Source organism: Excalfactoria chinensis, chromosome 5, assembly GCF_039878825.1.
Source record: "Excalfactoria chinensis isolate bCotChi1 chromosome 5, bCotChi1.hap2, whole genome shotgun sequence".
Lineage (NCBI taxonomy): Eukaryota > Metazoa > Chordata > Aves > Galliformes > Phasianidae > Excalfactoria > Excalfactoria chinensis.
The window spans coordinates 51,084,547-51,101,648 of record NC_092829.1 but is presented as its reverse complement, the minus strand read 5'-3'; the positions used below and the strand labels follow the sequence as shown (position 1 = coordinate 51,101,648).

The 17,102-nt window shown below is 40.7% G+C and overlaps 1 protein-coding gene across 3 annotated transcripts in view; it reads right to left on the bottom strand.

Annotated features, from left to right (window-relative positions):
• LRP5 (LDL receptor related protein 5) overlaps nt 1-17,102 on the bottom strand; it is a 118,264-nt gene that overhangs the window by 59,977 nt on the left and 41,185 nt on the right. For all 3 annotated transcript variants that reach the window (XM_072337475.1, XM_072337472.1, XM_072337473.1), the window contains exons 3-5: nt 13,223-13,420; nt 8,757-8,953; nt 6,685-6,816 (exon numbers count right to left, since the gene is read on the bottom strand). In XM_072337475.1, the coding sequence (XP_072193576.1) occupies nt 6,685-6,816; nt 8,757-8,953; nt 13,223-13,416 (523 nt within the window). In that variant the 5' untranslated portion in view covers nt 13,417-13,420. The remainder of the gene's footprint in view (nt 1-6,684; nt 6,817-8,756; nt 8,954-13,222; nt 13,421-17,102) is intronic.

Sequence of the window (17,102 nt, the reverse complement as noted above, 5' to 3'; positions counted from 1 at the left end):
CCAACAAAACAGAAACAGGAAAGGTTTATTTGAAAGAATGTTTTAAGTGCCCACATTTGGACAGAGCTTGAATTGAAAAGTAAGAAGGCACAAGGAAAACTAACACTTATGACAAAGAAAGGAAATACCAGAGCACTCACGTAACTCATAAATTACATCATATCTCCCTGCACATTGTAGTGAAAAGCTGTTGTCCAAAGTTTCTTCTATTATCTCAGTAGCTGACTCCTAATAGTTACTTTGCCTAAATCAGGAAAGAGCTGCAGTTTCAAGCAGGGTTATGACACGTTCACCAACAAACAAGTACCTCAAACAGAATATTAATTAAACTCCACAGGTGATAGGGTCATCAGCGCACAACAGCTGACTAAAACATAAGCAATGCTCCTTCCAAGCATTACACAGAAGACATATTAACATCCAGTTCTCATTTAGCATCTAGGGTCTATAAAACATCCAAAGATTGTACATAACCTCATATTCCATTTGGGAGCACAAAGCTTTGTAAGGCTACTGCTAAGAAAAGTGGCTAACTCTGAGGGAGATTTTTCCAGTTATAACTGCATCAACAGTAACCTGAATCAAAAACCAGCACAACTGTGAGGCCCTTGCTGTACCAAGAAAAAGAATTTGTCTTCATACAGAGGCTCCATCCAAAGACCTCAAAACAGTTCAACAATTAAGTCGTAGCCTCTGCCCTGAGGTCTGGCTGTCAAAACGCTAACTGCTTTAAAAGGAGAGCACCTCTTTGCAGAGAATTCTTAATAACAGTGTGTATTTGCAAGCCATAGGAAAAAGGATGGACCAAGAAAAAGTCTGCAACAAATTCTCACTTCTAGAAGTGCAGTACAATTGTTGGATTTTGGTACATCATTGCAGAGTGTAGTTTTAAAGCTCCTATTTTTTTTTGCAGCAGCAGATGGCCTGAGCCAATAGGGCTGTATATGAAACCACAACCTTTTTAAGCAGTTCAGCGACTTCGCTGGTTAACTCTGTTAAACAGAGTTTTGGTGCTGTCATCTTCAAACACCAACAACTGAAAACCCACTAAACCCAACAAGATATATCCTACCTTTTTTCCTAAAATATCCTACCTTTTTTCCTAAAATACTGGACAGAAGGTACACACAACAGTTTTACTACAATCCCATCTCTGTTGCATTCTAATTGCAAAAGTTTCAAAGTCCTAGAAACCTTACATACATCAGTTTCTCTGCACTGTTTCCTTTCTTAACATCATGTCCCACAGGCTCCCCCCGAGGCTGATAGCTGTATAGCGCTCTAAAGTTTAAGTGTTCATTACTATGTTCCAAGTATGATGGAGCCACTGAAAACGCAGCCATCATCACCTGCCAAAAGGGTACACATCATGGAAAAAGCTATCAGCAATTCTAAGTTCGTGTTTGCAGCTCTCAACTTTTCTGTTGCTACTTTGCTGCAGTAAAATGCTGCTTGCCCACAGTACCTCTGAAGAGGCAGTCAAGCTGCGGAAGCTTAACAAGTTAGCACTGAGACTTGGTATCTTTCCATGGGCAGGTACTTAGTGCATGGAGAATGCGAGATAACAAAGTTTACACATAAACCATCTCAACACAGACAAAGGGTGTGGTTCTACTGAAGTATAAAAACTGAGCCAATCAACATGAACAAAATGAGCTAGCTACTATCCCTGACTAGAATGCCTACCAGGTTTTTGAAAGCAGTCCTCAATCTGAAACACGCACCAATCAGGAAGGAGTTTCATTCATTGCTCCTGTAAACTTGATGAAAACAGAGCTAGAAGACTACAAGGCAGGCCTTCCACTCACTCCAGGTTTGTTCTTTACAGCGGGTTTCTAATGGCTGCTATCCAGTGAAATTTTAAGAGTCTGTTTCGTTTCTGCGCTACACAAAGTACTCCCCATTTAGGAGGATAAAGGATGCTATGAATAGAAAATAATGCAATCTTTTCATACAGATCAAATGAAATCATAACCATAATATACAGACAAAAGCAAGGGGAGAACAGATTCAAGACAATCAATACTCACAAATAAAGAAAAGGAAAAAAAAAAACATAAAACAAAACAATTTGTTTTTATGAAATAGAGTAGAAATAGAAGGAGGGAAACTCTATCACCTTACTTAACTTACACAACCCAGGTTCAACCAGCACAGAAATGAACAAACCTTCCGCTATTCCAATTCCTGTGTGTGCAGAAGCAACAGAAAAAGATCATCAGAAAAAAAAAGGTGTAAGAACCCTAGGACATGTTTTAGAGGACATATATGTATGTATATATACATATATATGTATGCTATTCCCATATGTATGAATATATACATATATATGTATGCTATTCCCAAGAGGATGGCTTAAGACTTCCTATTTGCAGTTTTCTCTCAAAATACTTTCTGCCATCCAACACAGATGAAGAGACTTCAAAACTCTGACACAAATTTTAGTTGATACGCAGCTAACCTGCTTGGTACTGTGATAGCAGAAAATAATGTGCAATGCTAGTTAATATCCTTTGGGAATGTAACACTAACACAGACAGAGGGAATTAAAGGAGTTGGGGGCACCATTTAAAGGGAAACAAGCTCACTTCTAGGAAAAAAAGATGGGGCTTTGAACATTTTTGAGGGCTGGCTGCATTGGCCATATGTTAGTTATACCAAATAGAGAAGAAAGCTTACATATTTTCCAGAAATATACAAGGCAAGACTGATGAATACTATTTGCAGAAATGGGTTTGATCTTGAAAGAATGCATACATACCTTATAAAAGAGACTGGGAGCAGAGTTTAATCTCAACTAGCTGACAAGGTATACCACAATTCTCTAGATTTAGCGATGATTAATTGAACTACAAGGCCAAGGCAAAGACAAGAGGAAAAAGCAGTGGAAGTCTGAGACTGCACCTCTGCCCAGCAGAACAAAGCCAAACTCTCTCCAAGGAAGCAGAACAGGATGGAAAAATCCTGGTTCCATTCATATGAAGCGGTAAAATCATGCTGCTCAAAGATCTGAAAGGAATGTATTACTTTTTGGTTCACACAGTGCCGCCTGTCAGGCAATTGATATTAATGCCATTTCATGAGCCGCTTTTACCAACTCAGGTTACAGAACATCCTGAAGTTGCATGACTCGCAGCTTCCTGGGAGTTACGCTGGTTATGATCTCTTTGTTTTTAGTACCTCAGGCCATAATACAAACAGAGCTCCTTGTCCTCTCATCCAGCAAAGGGTGGCCCAGTACAACTTCATAAGTAATTTCAAAGACCTTGGCTGGAAAGCTCACTTTAAAAATCATAGAATATCCCAAGTTGGAAGGGACCCAAAGGATCGTTGAGTCAAACTTCCAACTCCACACAGGATCAGCTAAAAATTAAATCATATGTTTGCGTACTGCCCAAACACTCCTTGAACTCCAGCAGCTCAAGGCTGTGCCCACAGCCCTGGGCAGACTTTTCCATGTTCACCATGAACCTTTTTGTAACACTCAACCTGACCTACGCAGTTCCATCAGGTCCTGCTTCTGTCGCACAGAGCAGAGCTCAGTACTGCCCTCTGTTCCCTGTGAGGAGCTGCAGCCACCAAGAGGCCCCCCCTCAGCTCCTCTGCTCTGGGCTGAGCAAACCCAGGTACCTCACCTGCTCCTTACATACTTTGCCCTTCAAATCCTTCAGTGCCTTCATAGCCCCCCTCTGGATGCTCTCTTAATAGCTTTTTATGGCCTTCTGATATTGTGTCACCCAAAACTGTACACAGTTTTGGAGGTGAGGCTACACAGCGCAGAGCAGAGCAGGAATTTTTACTGAATGCTCACAGGACTGTTAATGGAACAGTCCTGTTGACATAACACATAGATAGGAATTGCAACCTTCCAACCCAACTCTACAACAGCTAGTAAAGCTTCAAATACACCAATCAACAAAGCCTGCCTCTACACAGATGAGAAAAAGCTTGCTAATATTTATCCAATGCAGCACATGTCTTATGCTAGCAAATCCAACTATGGGTGTGCACAGAGAGGAGAACTCAGCTGATGAAAACTTCAGATAACAGGTGCTTTGTTTTCACGCTAGCCTGTTGTTTATGGCTTTTTACCTTTAGAACTATAGAGCCTGTGCTCACACTGCAGTCGGCAGTTCTCCAGGTACCCTGTAAGTACCAGGTCATGTTATCAGTGAGCAAAGAAAGTCATTCACCAACAGGACAAAACAAAGCAACATCGCTACTGAAGGGAAGTAACAAAACATCTGATACCTTCTCAAAACAGGTACACCTTCCCAGAAAGAATCTTGTGCATGATGCTAGTTGTCATCTATCCATATGAACAATCCATATATACATCAATAATAATGTGAAATATCTACTGTATGCCTTTTTTTCCCCTTCATAGAGAGTAACTCCTTAACACAGATAGTTACTGCTTCAACAAATCAATATTTACATGCTCAGAAAAAGGCTAAAGGATCCACTTCTGAAGTTTCAATGCGTAAAGACAACACAATCAACAGCAAACAAAACAGAGGCATAGCCAGTCCTTGAATTCACGTTTTCTTAATTACCTGGGCTAACTACCATTCAATACTGTTACCCTGCAACAAGCTACAACTCTCACATCTGAATGTTCTGCATGTGCACATCCTTCAGCATCTAAGTGAGCTGAAACTGCTTAGGAGTCTCAGACTCAAGGCTTACTGCATAAGAATACTTTCTGACAGAACTATACAGTAACATTATATAGCTATATTTGTACCAGTAAACTGCCAACACGGACAGAGATTTTGAGAACAAAATGCTTTTTCCTCTTACAGAGTAATTCATGGTACTATTTTTGCAACTCACCTCGAAGTCTAACGTCAAGGAAGCAGATACGCCTAAGAGACTTAGCACTTTAGCTAACAGGCAGCAAAATGGAGAGGTGGTCAACACTGTTGCATCTGTAGTTCTTGACACAACTCTACCACAAAGGACTCGTGCAGAGAACAAGAAGTCAGTTCCTTGCAACCAAGGAGTTAATTTTAATTAATAAGAGTGGAAAGAGAAGCACATGGATGCTGGCATAAGGCAGACAGGGCAACAAAAGATGTGGAGCTTGGGAAAGAAATAATCCATAAAACTGAACCAAAAGGCCACATTCTTATGCAAAACCAGATTTCCTGTTCCCATCCCACTTTTTTGCCCTCCTTTGACAGAACACCCTTGACAGATTGTCTGGCTTAACAATGGAAAGGTGAAAGCACAGTATAAGCAGTCACTCCTGCTTGTGCTATCTGCCAAAATGCCAAAAGCAGGCTGACCTTCATTCCCACTGCCAGAAACATAAGGTCAATATGAACATCTAAAAAGGTTGTCCAGCGTATTCAGCAATGTTTTTTTTAAAGACTGTGAAAGGGAAACTTTCCAAAGCTAGAAGAAGGGAAGAGAAAGGTCTTTCAAACAGCTGCAAGAACTACCTTATAAGCCTTTCAATTGCATCAGGATGAGCTAATAAAGCTGGCCCTTAAGCCCTGGAGATTCAGCGTTCAAATTCTGCTTCAAGTTCACAAATGAAAGGAGACTACTATGCTTGCTTTAGTACTTAGAGGAATCAAGCCATATCAGAAAATAAAGACACACTTTGACTCGCCTTGTGAAAACGCAGCAGAGACAGGCAACGGAAGGTCCTTCAGTCTGTCTGCAGAACCTTGCCTGGTAGCATCCCTATGGCTACATGCGTTAATCCCATGTTTTGCTACAATGAATTTTTAAAAGAAGCTTCTTGAACAATAATAAAGCCAAGTTCTCCAAGTATAACACCTGACTCATGCAATTTATTGACATGAATATGCATCTAGTTATATACTTCATTTAAAGCATGCACTCCAGCTATTATTCTTTGAACGGCTTTGTTTTTCAGGTAACAAAAGATTCCTCATCCATGTTTCAGTGATAGGGAACTGGCACCTGAAAAGTTACTTTTTCTCCTTCTATCATGTCATTCAGTTTTATGCTTTGTACAAAGCCTTGGCTGACTTAAAAATTAATATAATGTATGAGCTATTGTACTTTTGGACATCTCTTCACAAAGAACAGCCTAAAGGGAAAAATGGATTAATCATCTGCAGCACCAGAAAAGTGATATTTTCAGTTTAAAACTTAACTTTTCTTTTTTGTTTTCTGTTCAGATTTATTTCATTATGAAACTAATGGAAGCAGGGACAACATATGAGTTTATCTCTCACCCAGACTGAACCTCAATTGCTTTTGGTAGGTCTTAAGCACAATGCACATTGATAAGCAACAGGAGGGCAACAGCTCAGCCACCACTGTGCACCAGTAACTACAGGCCATTGAACAAGACAGAGCAAACCTCTGTCCATGGGTCTCTGCTCAAATAGAAGGAGATCCTACACTAACTTCCTTCTAATAAATTGCTTCTACAATGGCCTCCACGTGCTACTCCATTCCTACAGAGAACGGGCAACACAAAATACATCCAAGAGCCACAAAACTTGACCGAATTTGTTAAGTCGGTAGGATATTTGAGTGCAAAACTTCTGCAATAAGGACAACATCTCTGCAATTTCAGGAGAACATCGAAATTTCAGTATGTCAGACAGTTCCATCCAATTTACTTTTTCAAGATCCAACTTTAAAGCAGTAAACCCAAACCAAGTCAACACCACCACTGAAGAAAAGCCAATCTCTTACCTGATTTACACGTCCTGCCATCATCTTCTAACTGCACACCAGTGGGACAGGCACAGCTGTAGAAGGGGTCTCTTGGTGACAGCAGGCACAGATGGGAGCAACCACCGTTGTTTTCTTCACATGGAGTGTGAACTTCAAGAAACCAAACAATCAATCAGGTTAATTTTTCCTTTTCTAGAACACATAAAGCTTGCTTTTCTTTTCTTTTTTTCCCCCCCTTACGAAGAAGAAATCATAGATCCCAAATGACTGGCACAAGGTTGGCGCTAAATGACAAATGAGTCACAGAATAAAGCATTTGACTCCCAGCCTCCCTATTTTTGGGGAGTATCTAATTTGATATACAAAGCCCATTTTGAAAGAGCTGACAGCTCAGCACATTCTCAGTGTACTGTTCTTCCAATGTCTTTGAAGCTGAACACAGTTACGAACTCTGGATGCTACTTACTTCACTGCTGGGTCTGCTAAGCAGCATGGAAATAGAAAGTGGGGCTTGGAACAGCCTGTGCATCACAGTACTGCTGCATGTGGGAAATAGTCTTGCTGGGTTTTTTCAACTGCAAAGTTTTTTTTTTTACAAGACATCTCTGAATGACCAGGAAATGCACAGAGGGAACACGTGAAGTCCCGTGGATATTTCATCAACATCAGAAAAAGCACAAATACTGAAAAGATTACAGATATCTACTCTTTCCTCTCAGCACCCCAGTCATTTTGAGAACATAAAAATTAAAAGCAAAGCTTAAAAATGAGGGGAGTGGGGTGGAAAGGAAGGGGGTGTAATTGCGCCCATATCCACCTCATTTACCTAGAGCAAAAAATGGCTGCAAGACACAGAGCAGTAGCCACAAAACAAATCATAGAGAACACTGTCACATTTAAAAGCAAAGACACTGCAAGCTGCACATGAGCCCTCAAAAAAATCATACTTTGAATAAGCTTAACTACTTTATAATAAAAACAGAAAATTTCCAGTTAATTTGACTTGTGTTACTTCTGCTGATGATTACACAGAGATGGAAAAAACTACATATAATCCTGGTCTTAATGAAGTCAGTGGCATTTGAGCTATTTTCAGCAGATTGTATTTTCATCATATTTTCATTGTGACTGACCCAGAAATACTGTGACCCATGGCTGGGACATTCCCTGAGCTAAAAGCAATGGCAAGAATTCAGCACAAATTCTTATCTGGAACTTTAAGATAAACCAGGGTGCTGTGCATACCTTACAACATCCATGAAAACTTGTACATGTTCCATCACCAAAGTCATCTCCAAATTCCTTTTGCTTACTTTCAAGCCTTTTTGTTGATATCCTATAAACTTTGCCAAGGAAGCTGACTTCAGAGTTGGCATAGCTGAACTACACAATCCAAACAAATAAGAATATCTCCTCTACGCAAGACATGATTCTTCCCAGAGCTACTGAATTATACGAATTCCCACACTATCATTTTTATCTCATTTTTGCCAGCCATTCTATTAAAAACAAGTCTAGGCCAATTCCCGTATGAATTCCACAACATACAGATATCCTTTACATTCTCCATTCTCTACACCTCCCTTCCTTTAAAGGATCATCAAACAAAGGACATTTCTTATGAAAGCTAAATACCTTCCACAGTGAAGCATCAAAAATATTTATTACATACTGAAGATAAGCAACATCGAGACTAGGCTGCAAAAACTGCCCTTGTATGTATGAAATAATATATATTTTATTATAATTGTACTCACCAAAAAATTGCAGTCATATGCTTTTTTTGTTCCCATGTGTCTTTAAAAATCACAGTATTTTTACAAGTTCTAAGGCAAGCTTTTACAGGCATCACTGAACTACTGCACTGGATTTGGGATTTTACTACCTACTGGGATGATGAATGAGCTCTTACCTACTCAGGCTTGAATTTTCAAAGAAAGGTAAAGGATTGAGCACTTCTGGTTTCACAGCTAATTCCCTGAAATGGTTTCAAAACAGTAAAACTTCACACTACTCATTTTTATGATTAATGTTGTCCTGACAGATAAGTAACAGTTACGCAAAAGGCTTCAAGGAAAAGTAAAACATACAGTAGGGCTGGCGGTCTGGACTTAGGACCTGGATGTCCATGGGTGAATACAGAGCAGATAATATTTCTCTCCTCTTCTCTCCCGTCCGTTTGTTACAGGCATGAATGGAACGCGTCTGCCAGTCCGTCCAATACAAGGTGTCCCCAGACAGTGTCAATGCAAATGGATGAGTAAGACTTCCTTCAACAACCTTTTGCCTAGGTGAAAGAAAGGGTGAAGATCAGTTTGCATTGCTTTCACCAGACACCCTTCAGGAAAAGAAAAACACCCTAAACATGACTTTGTAAAAACTCATATAGAAATTGTCACCTTTTATTAAAATGACTGAGCCAGGAGAATCATCTGGTGCTAAAAGTAACCACCGCACTGGAGCATAAAACAACCTTTTATATTAATTCAGAAGGAACTTAGCCCAAGCAAGCACGCACCTGACATTTATTTGTGTATCTTTATAAGCTATTTTGCTTACATCCTCCTGTACTGTTAAAAACACTTGTGATTTCTATTATAAATTCCTTTCTCTATCTTTTTCAGTCTTTATAACTTGAAAATTAGTTTTCTTCACACATCAACTCGAAAATGCTTTGAAATAAACCACAGTTATCAGCAGCTACGGTAGGCCAAACTCAACAATTAACCTCTAAGGTTGTGAAAGAAAGAAAAACACCTGGTTTTAGCAACCATTAAGTCACTTCACGCCAGCATGCCCCTACAGAACATAACAGCAAGCACCTTCCAAATGAATAGTTGGCTATGCAAAAACATAGGAATGACAATTTAGACTTTGCCACTTCACAGGAGTAAGAAAACAAATAAACCATGTTTCGTAGCAACACAGTATCTGGTTCAGCTACACACTGGCCTCTGAATGGCCACACCAGAGTTCCTTAACAGGGCTGTTGAAACATTCACATACTACCGCCTCTCTGAGGAAACACAGGTCTGAAGTGTGCTCCTCCCATTACTCCCATTAAAACCTCCCTCCCCTCCCTGTCCTCATTTGCTATACATGACATCTTCACCAAGGACTTTCACATTTGTGACTATCAATTGCAGCCAATACTTTCTCAGAGCGAGAAAATGAAGAAATGACTTGAGGGCCATTTGTCTGCCTCACAACAGCCCTGTACAATACAAGCTGACAAAACAGGTCGTTCATCACAAAATCCAGGCTCTTCAAAGCTGAATTCTTTGAGCATTCTCCCTAAGGTAGCAGTCAACAGTTTGTCTCCTGTCAGTAATGCTTTGTTTAAGACTAAATACTTGTGATGAATATAAATCAAAAAACACACCAGACACTTGCAGATGGCATTCAGCTGCACTCCCTTTCTTCTGTATATGCATATATTCTCACATTTGCTATGAGTTGAACCAGAAGCCACAGAACATATGAAACCTCCAACACATTTTCTGAACTCACGAGATCCCCGAATTCATACACATTGCAATTAACTCGTGCAGCTTAGATCCAAGAGTTTTGGAGATACCCACTCAGTAAAAGCACACTTGACAGTTCCTCAGTCAAAATAACACAGACTCAGTTTTCACAAGAATTATGCATTTTGAGTGTGTACAAAGGCATTCACACGGCCTTCTAAACCAGGATTCTGAGGCAGCAAAGCAGCATTCAAATAAATCAGTGTACAAATTTGAGAGGCCTTTAACTCCCAGCATCATCCTGAAGGAAAGCAAGGAGCACGTTTTTCTTATACCTGTATTCCAATCTGCATTTGAATTATTTCTATAGACGAGGTTAATAACAATAAAGACAATAAAGGTTCATTTTGTTGTTTATTTTTTAAGTCAGCACAGTTACCAGTTGCAGTTTCTGAAGGTGGAATAAAAAGTACTCCCAGAATTCTTCAAATGCACTGAGACATCGGTCTTGCACACATAGGACAGATTTAAAACAGAGTGGCACACGCAAGCATTTTCACATATGCAATACAGAAAAACAAAGTTACTATTATTCTTTCTGTTCCAGACAGAACACTAAAACTGCTCTAAAATTTCTATCCTTACCACTACTTCTTCCACCATTAAGCACCAAAGAACAAATAGAATTACTGATTTTCTTCTCCACTCTCCCCTTTGCTACTGCCTTTTTTGTTGTTTTTTAAACCAGTAACAGCAGTGGTTGCACTTGTATTCTAGTACCATAGCAGCTGCTTTCCACCACATATTGTCCCTATTTTCATCATTCTTAGGTATCAAGTCTCCCCCTCTCCTGTAATTACATTCCAGCTGACATGCTTAGAAACCGAATCTTGCCAATATAACAGGCAGATTGCTCTGGTAACATTAATTCACCATGCAGAGTGCAAACTTTCTTCTCATCTGAGTTCTGAAGTACTGTAACTGTGTTAAGACCTTTGCTGATAGCTCTGTTTGAAACTCATTTGGCTGTGTGCTTAAGACACAAAAGCATCCTCCCTCTCACAAATCCATTTGCACATGAAGAAGGTCAATTTTGTTCGATTGGTTCAAAATTCATAACTTTTGACCTACTATTGAAGTCTACTTCGCCAGCGGGACTTAAGAGCCCCAGCTTCATAGATTTCTTAGATTTCAGATGACAGTAATGCTTGCAAAAAGTGTACAACAGTGAGGAGGTAATTTTTCTAATGCAAAGTAGTACATGCATTATTTTTCTTCCTAAAGTACTATTTCCTTTCTAGTAAAATAGAGCACTGCATGGGAGGGTGGGCATGCACCAGTCTGTCACAAAGGCGAATGGCTGGGATAAATGCGCTCTTTCAGGTGGTTTCCCTCTACCTAAATATGAGCAAAATACATTTCACTTATGCATTACAACTCCAAATTTCTACACAAACATGCAAGTAAAGTTTATCACATTTTAATTTGCGTGAGAACTGTAGAATCAGACTGGAAAACTTATGCTGTCACCAACTCCTAAACAAGAGAAACATATTCATATTTGTATGAAAACCTTAAGATGTAGAATTTTGGAACAGCATTTCCTTACTATGAGCCTACATCAAGCCTCTGTGCTCCCACTCCCTTCTGTAAAGGCCCCTTTCCTTGTCTATGCTTCTGACAGTCACTTAGTACTTGTCACTCACCACAATGCCACCATTATCTAGCTCTCACAGAGTGCTCTCAATAGAACTTAAGAGCGTTTTATAAAGGACGTCAATATCGTTATGCCTCTTTCATGAGTGTGAAAATCAGGCATGGAATGCAACTGCAAAAAAACTGCAAGATATCAATGGAAAATACAGTGTTACCTGCTGGGGGAGAGGCATACAACATAGACAGGAGTATAAGAAAGCCTCAAATTTCTGTCGATACTGAATGATTGCCTAACAGGGAAACTTTAAATGTTTGGAAATAGAGTTCATGTGCACTACATAAAGGTCTATGCTATCTCCAGTTTGCGTCAGGGTGCTTCTGACACACCGGGATAGCAACTTCCTGACAAGTCACAAGTCAACACAGCACTATACGATAACAACATTCCTCTCTTTCCCCAAGGTAGACTTCTTTAGAATGGATAACAAAATCTCAGCAACTCAAGCTGCGTTTCAAGATAAGATTCTATTACTTACATAATTAAATATCACTTCACTCTAGAAATATAGAGGCATTCTTTTAAAAAGCAGAAAACTGTATGAGCGGGACTTCTGCATGATGAGTTTGCTATCCATGTAGTCCAAGTGCACACTTAAGCCTTTCCTAAACACAGAAGTCTAGGATCTAAACAGTCAGGTAGGCTGCGTTTAAGAAAGAATCATTCTGATTGCTTCATCCGTCCACACCAAACATAATTCTACTAATCACACAGGAATCGATTGCAGTGTGCCATCTTGTATACCACTGACTATTCAACAGACTATGTGAGGATCAAAGCTGGACCAGAACACAGAAACCTGCCTCCTCAGTGGGGGGGGGCAATCCATGGTAAAATAACAATACAAATACCCTTAAAGACAGTTTTATAGCATATGAGCATTCTGTTTTTACAGAGCTACCAACAAGTTAGTTTACAATTGTCATGCTGTAATGCAATGGAAAACGCTGCTATGAGAGCGGGGTAGCAGAGTTGCAGGCTGCAGGAAGTGAGGATAAGCCTAAGTGCAACAGCTGTGGATGCAGAAAGGAAAGAAGTTGCTCACCTTCAAAAGGCCTCAAGTAGGCAGGGATCTCCAGCAAGACACCCCTGCCTCCACTGCCAACCCTTAAACAAGGTCTGGGAAAGGGTGGATCCTGGCTCCACACCTTCCAGTCTCTCAAGTATACTGCATGCACCTGAGTTCCCCTGGGTTGGCCCTGCCTTCCCACCAAGTGCTCCATCACTGCTTCAGGCCCTGATTTAACATTTCTGCTACACTTATGAACAACAAGGTATAAGCGTTATTCCACATTACTAAAAAAAGTCTCTGTTCAAAACAAATACAGGGGGTGAGAAATAATTCACACTACATTAATGACTAAAGGAAACTTACCTAAAGGAGCCATCCAGATTTGCTCTATGAATGAAACTCAGTTTCGCATCAGCCCAGTAAAGTTTCTGCTCATCAAGATCTATTGTGAGTCCATTTGGCCAATAGATATCTGAATCAACTATTATTTTCCGTGTGCTGCTGTCCATTCCCGCCCGTTCTATTCTGGGTGTTTCGCCCCAGTCAGTCCAATACATGTATCTAAAAAGGAAAGAAGATGCACAAAAATAAATGGCAATGTACGTCCATTAGCTTCAACAACTGAAGAGATAGCAGCTCTCTGTAATGTTCTGAAGCATCTTTGATATTGTTTCTTTCGTGTTGCACCATACAGAGATACATATGCACGAATATATATTTCCCCAAACACATCAACATACAGCAATCCAAACAGCAGTTCCAAAGGGTGCAAAAAGAGTCCTTCACAAGATCACGTCACAGAAGTATTGCTTCTGCATAACATATTGCCTTTAGCCATCAATAATGTGCAGCCCCTGTTTGTCACAGGTATTTACAACAGTGCATCGCCTTGCTTGCCCAGTTAATTAGGATATTATAAGTTAATACAAGTTAATATATTAGGATATTATAAGTTAATATCCTAAATACCATTCAGAAACAACCAACTGTTACCAAGCCAGGCAATTTCCAAACCTACCACAGATGAACTTCCTTTTGAAAGCTGGTGTACAAAAGGTCAAAACCATGTGCCTCAAAGTTAATTTCTGTTTAACAATAAATCACAAATCCACACAAATTTAGAATTAAATTAAGACTTCAGATGTTCTCCCTCTCCCATCAATGCCCCCACTCTCCTTGTCGCCCTTGACCTGAGCGAGCTCTCAAACAAAATCAGTTAGGTGCCTATGCACAGAACTCGCCAGTGCTCCAGGTTCTTCAGCAGTGGCGGACAGGCACCAGCTCAGCGTTTGTACTGAGCTACATTTGAGCTAAGTCCAAAAACTACAGTGAAGTGGTACCTCTCCAGCCTTGCAGAGCCCTTGCTTACAGTTTTTGTAACCTGGTTTGTCTCAAACCCCCTGAAGAAGGCAGCAAGGGCTATACAACCATGCTAGGAGCCACAAAGGTCAACAAACGTGCTTTCTGAGCACGCACACAGGCTGGGAAGGCCTCATAATTTCTTTAATGAATGAACACAGCCTACCAGGAAGAAGGAAGCAGGGACAACCCTTCTAATTGCTATCATGTTTGTAGCCACTCCACAGGCAGCTGGAGCCATCCTCTCAGTGAAGCAACAGCAGTCATGACAGCTATTCTCAGTGCACATTCCTCAGAACTCAAGCTTAAAATGCTCTGATCTCAGTGCAGGTACTGTACCCTGCTCCAGACACAGCTCCTGTTTTAGCAGTTTTAGTCGTACCACACAACAAGATTCTTCTGTCCGATGCCACAGCATTAATTTAAACCATTCTGATCACAGTAGCACACATTTCACTGTTGGCCTGTTTATCCCACTGGAGAGTGGAGTACATACAGAGAGAAAGGGCTCACTTGTATCACAATACACATATACAGGAGTGTGGGAGGGTAAAACAAGGAATCTGCCAGATGAACTGGCAAAACTTCCATACATGCAAGGCCTTGGGCTTCTAACTGACAAACTGAGACAGCTCACCTGAGGATGGCTGCAGTGTGTTTCTGTCCCAAAATGCCTTCCCCAAAACACCCCTCTTCCAGCAGCCAGGACAGGCCAACTGCTCCTGAAGAAGCAGAAGCTGAGCTGCCACAGAGCACAGGCCGACATATGAATGTAAATTGCCACTCATTTTGGTTTTCCTTAACAGGTCAGGCTGTAATTTGTGGCAGTTCAAACTGTGTGGTGAGGCAGCTATTGACAAACAATTAGAAAGGGGTAGATAGTAAAGCAGCCATCTATACAACAAGCTGGAGAATCAGAGTATAGTCCTTGCAAAGTCATTGCTGGTCAGGTCATTTTTCAGTGCAATCGGTTCTCAGATTTGGCACAGCTACACTAGCTTTAAGTTTGCACAGGACATCTTGAGACAGCTCCAGAAGAATGAAAATGGACAAAAAGGACTAGGCAGAAATGGGGCCCAGTGCAACTATCTTAGCACCAACAGCTCTTCCTCCTAGGAAAAAAATCCAGGATTCCTGAACTGAAATAGTCTCTTAAAACTTCAAGCCGTAAAGTAGAATTTTCTTTCTCCTCCACAGCAGCCTTGTAATGCCTCTGAATTCATTGGAGTGCCTTCAGTTGATTCTAGACAGGACATAAGTTATTAAACCAAACAAATGCAATGCTCAGTACAGAAACCATCTCACTCCAGTTCTGTCTTCCAGATCCATTCAAAACCAGTAACAGGTCGCTCAGTGAACTTGTTACCTTCCTTGCTCTGGTTGCTTAACAGTATACAGTTCCCTCCTACAAAGTGAAGGATCTGTTCAGAGCAGTCTAAAACCTGACTGCTGAATGAAGAAAATCCCAGTCATCCCAAGGTGACTTTGGGCAATATATGTAGGTTGCTCTGAAAGTACCTCCTATTTATTCCCATGAAACTGTAACAGATACTAAATGCACATAAATAACACTATTTAATAGAGCAAATTCTCTGGTACAAAACACCAGTTTCCTGAAATATACAGTGATGGTGTGGTAGACAGTACCGTCAATGTGCTCAACAGTCTTCAAGCTGGTATGGGGCCTGTTTTCAAGTTGCAAGAGAAACACTGTCTCATGCTCTGGCTGGACTCTGGAAGTTTGAGCCTTCAGCTTAGTCAGTGTCATAATGTAATGGTCAGAGATGCTGGTTTATCCAGGCTCCAGGAAACCCTGGAGGATCACCCTTTTGTATCCCAGAAGACAGTGCACATAACTGCTGAGGGCTGCATCTGGAACTTTTTCTTCCATCAAGAATGCATACATTGGTGCTCCATGAACCGCTGTTTTGACTCAGTGGTGAAATCACATTTTGTGAGTAATCATTACTGGTGAGTAATGATGCAATCCAGGAAGCTATCTTTGGCCTTGCATTGGTTCAGCAGATCCTGACCAACGTGCACATGGTATTCTTTCCGTTCCAATGCTGCCACCATCGTTTCCAATGCACTGAAGCTGATATTTGGCTCCATAAACAGTTTCCTGGTTGCTCTCTGACAATTTGCATGGATGAGCTGATTGAAACTCTTCATTTTATGGTGTGACAGCTGTGCATGGCCATCCCGAACACAGCTTGTCTTTTATGTCCGTGTTGCCATTGCTGCAGTGCACCACCCACCACTCTGCTGAACTCCACTGTTTGGTCTACATACATGTTCAGCAAGCTTTAATGAACATTAATGGTGCCATTTTTTTCCACATGGATGAATTCAGTGCCATACCTTTGCTACATTCACACCTTCACTTCCGACACCATTCTGTCAGACTGTCCCTCTCTGCTGATACCTGCCACACAGCAACAAAATGTAATGGAATATTGTCAGGAAGGCTCAACCCCTACTGTCACACTACCAACATCCACCTCTGCTATCATCGGTCAAACATCATAAAACAGAAGGCATTACTTTTGAAGCAGTCCTCATAATTTGATTATGACAGTATCACATTTATTCACATCCTTTAATGCGCAAAAGCAGACAAAACGGGAGCTTATAAGAAAATTAGAAATCCCGTGATAATTATTCAAAAGCAAAAGGAAACAGACAAAACTAGGTAAGTCCCATTAAGCGACAAGAATGAAAAGAATATCTAAATTACCCTCCAGCAAAATCCTTATCCTCAGTTCTCTTATTAAAAAAAAGCAGAACACTCGCAGCTTGCCTTGAAGCAAAACGTGATCAGATGATGAGAAATAATGAAAAGGTCTGTAAGCCAAAGGGCCCTCGTGGTTTTTCTACTGTATCA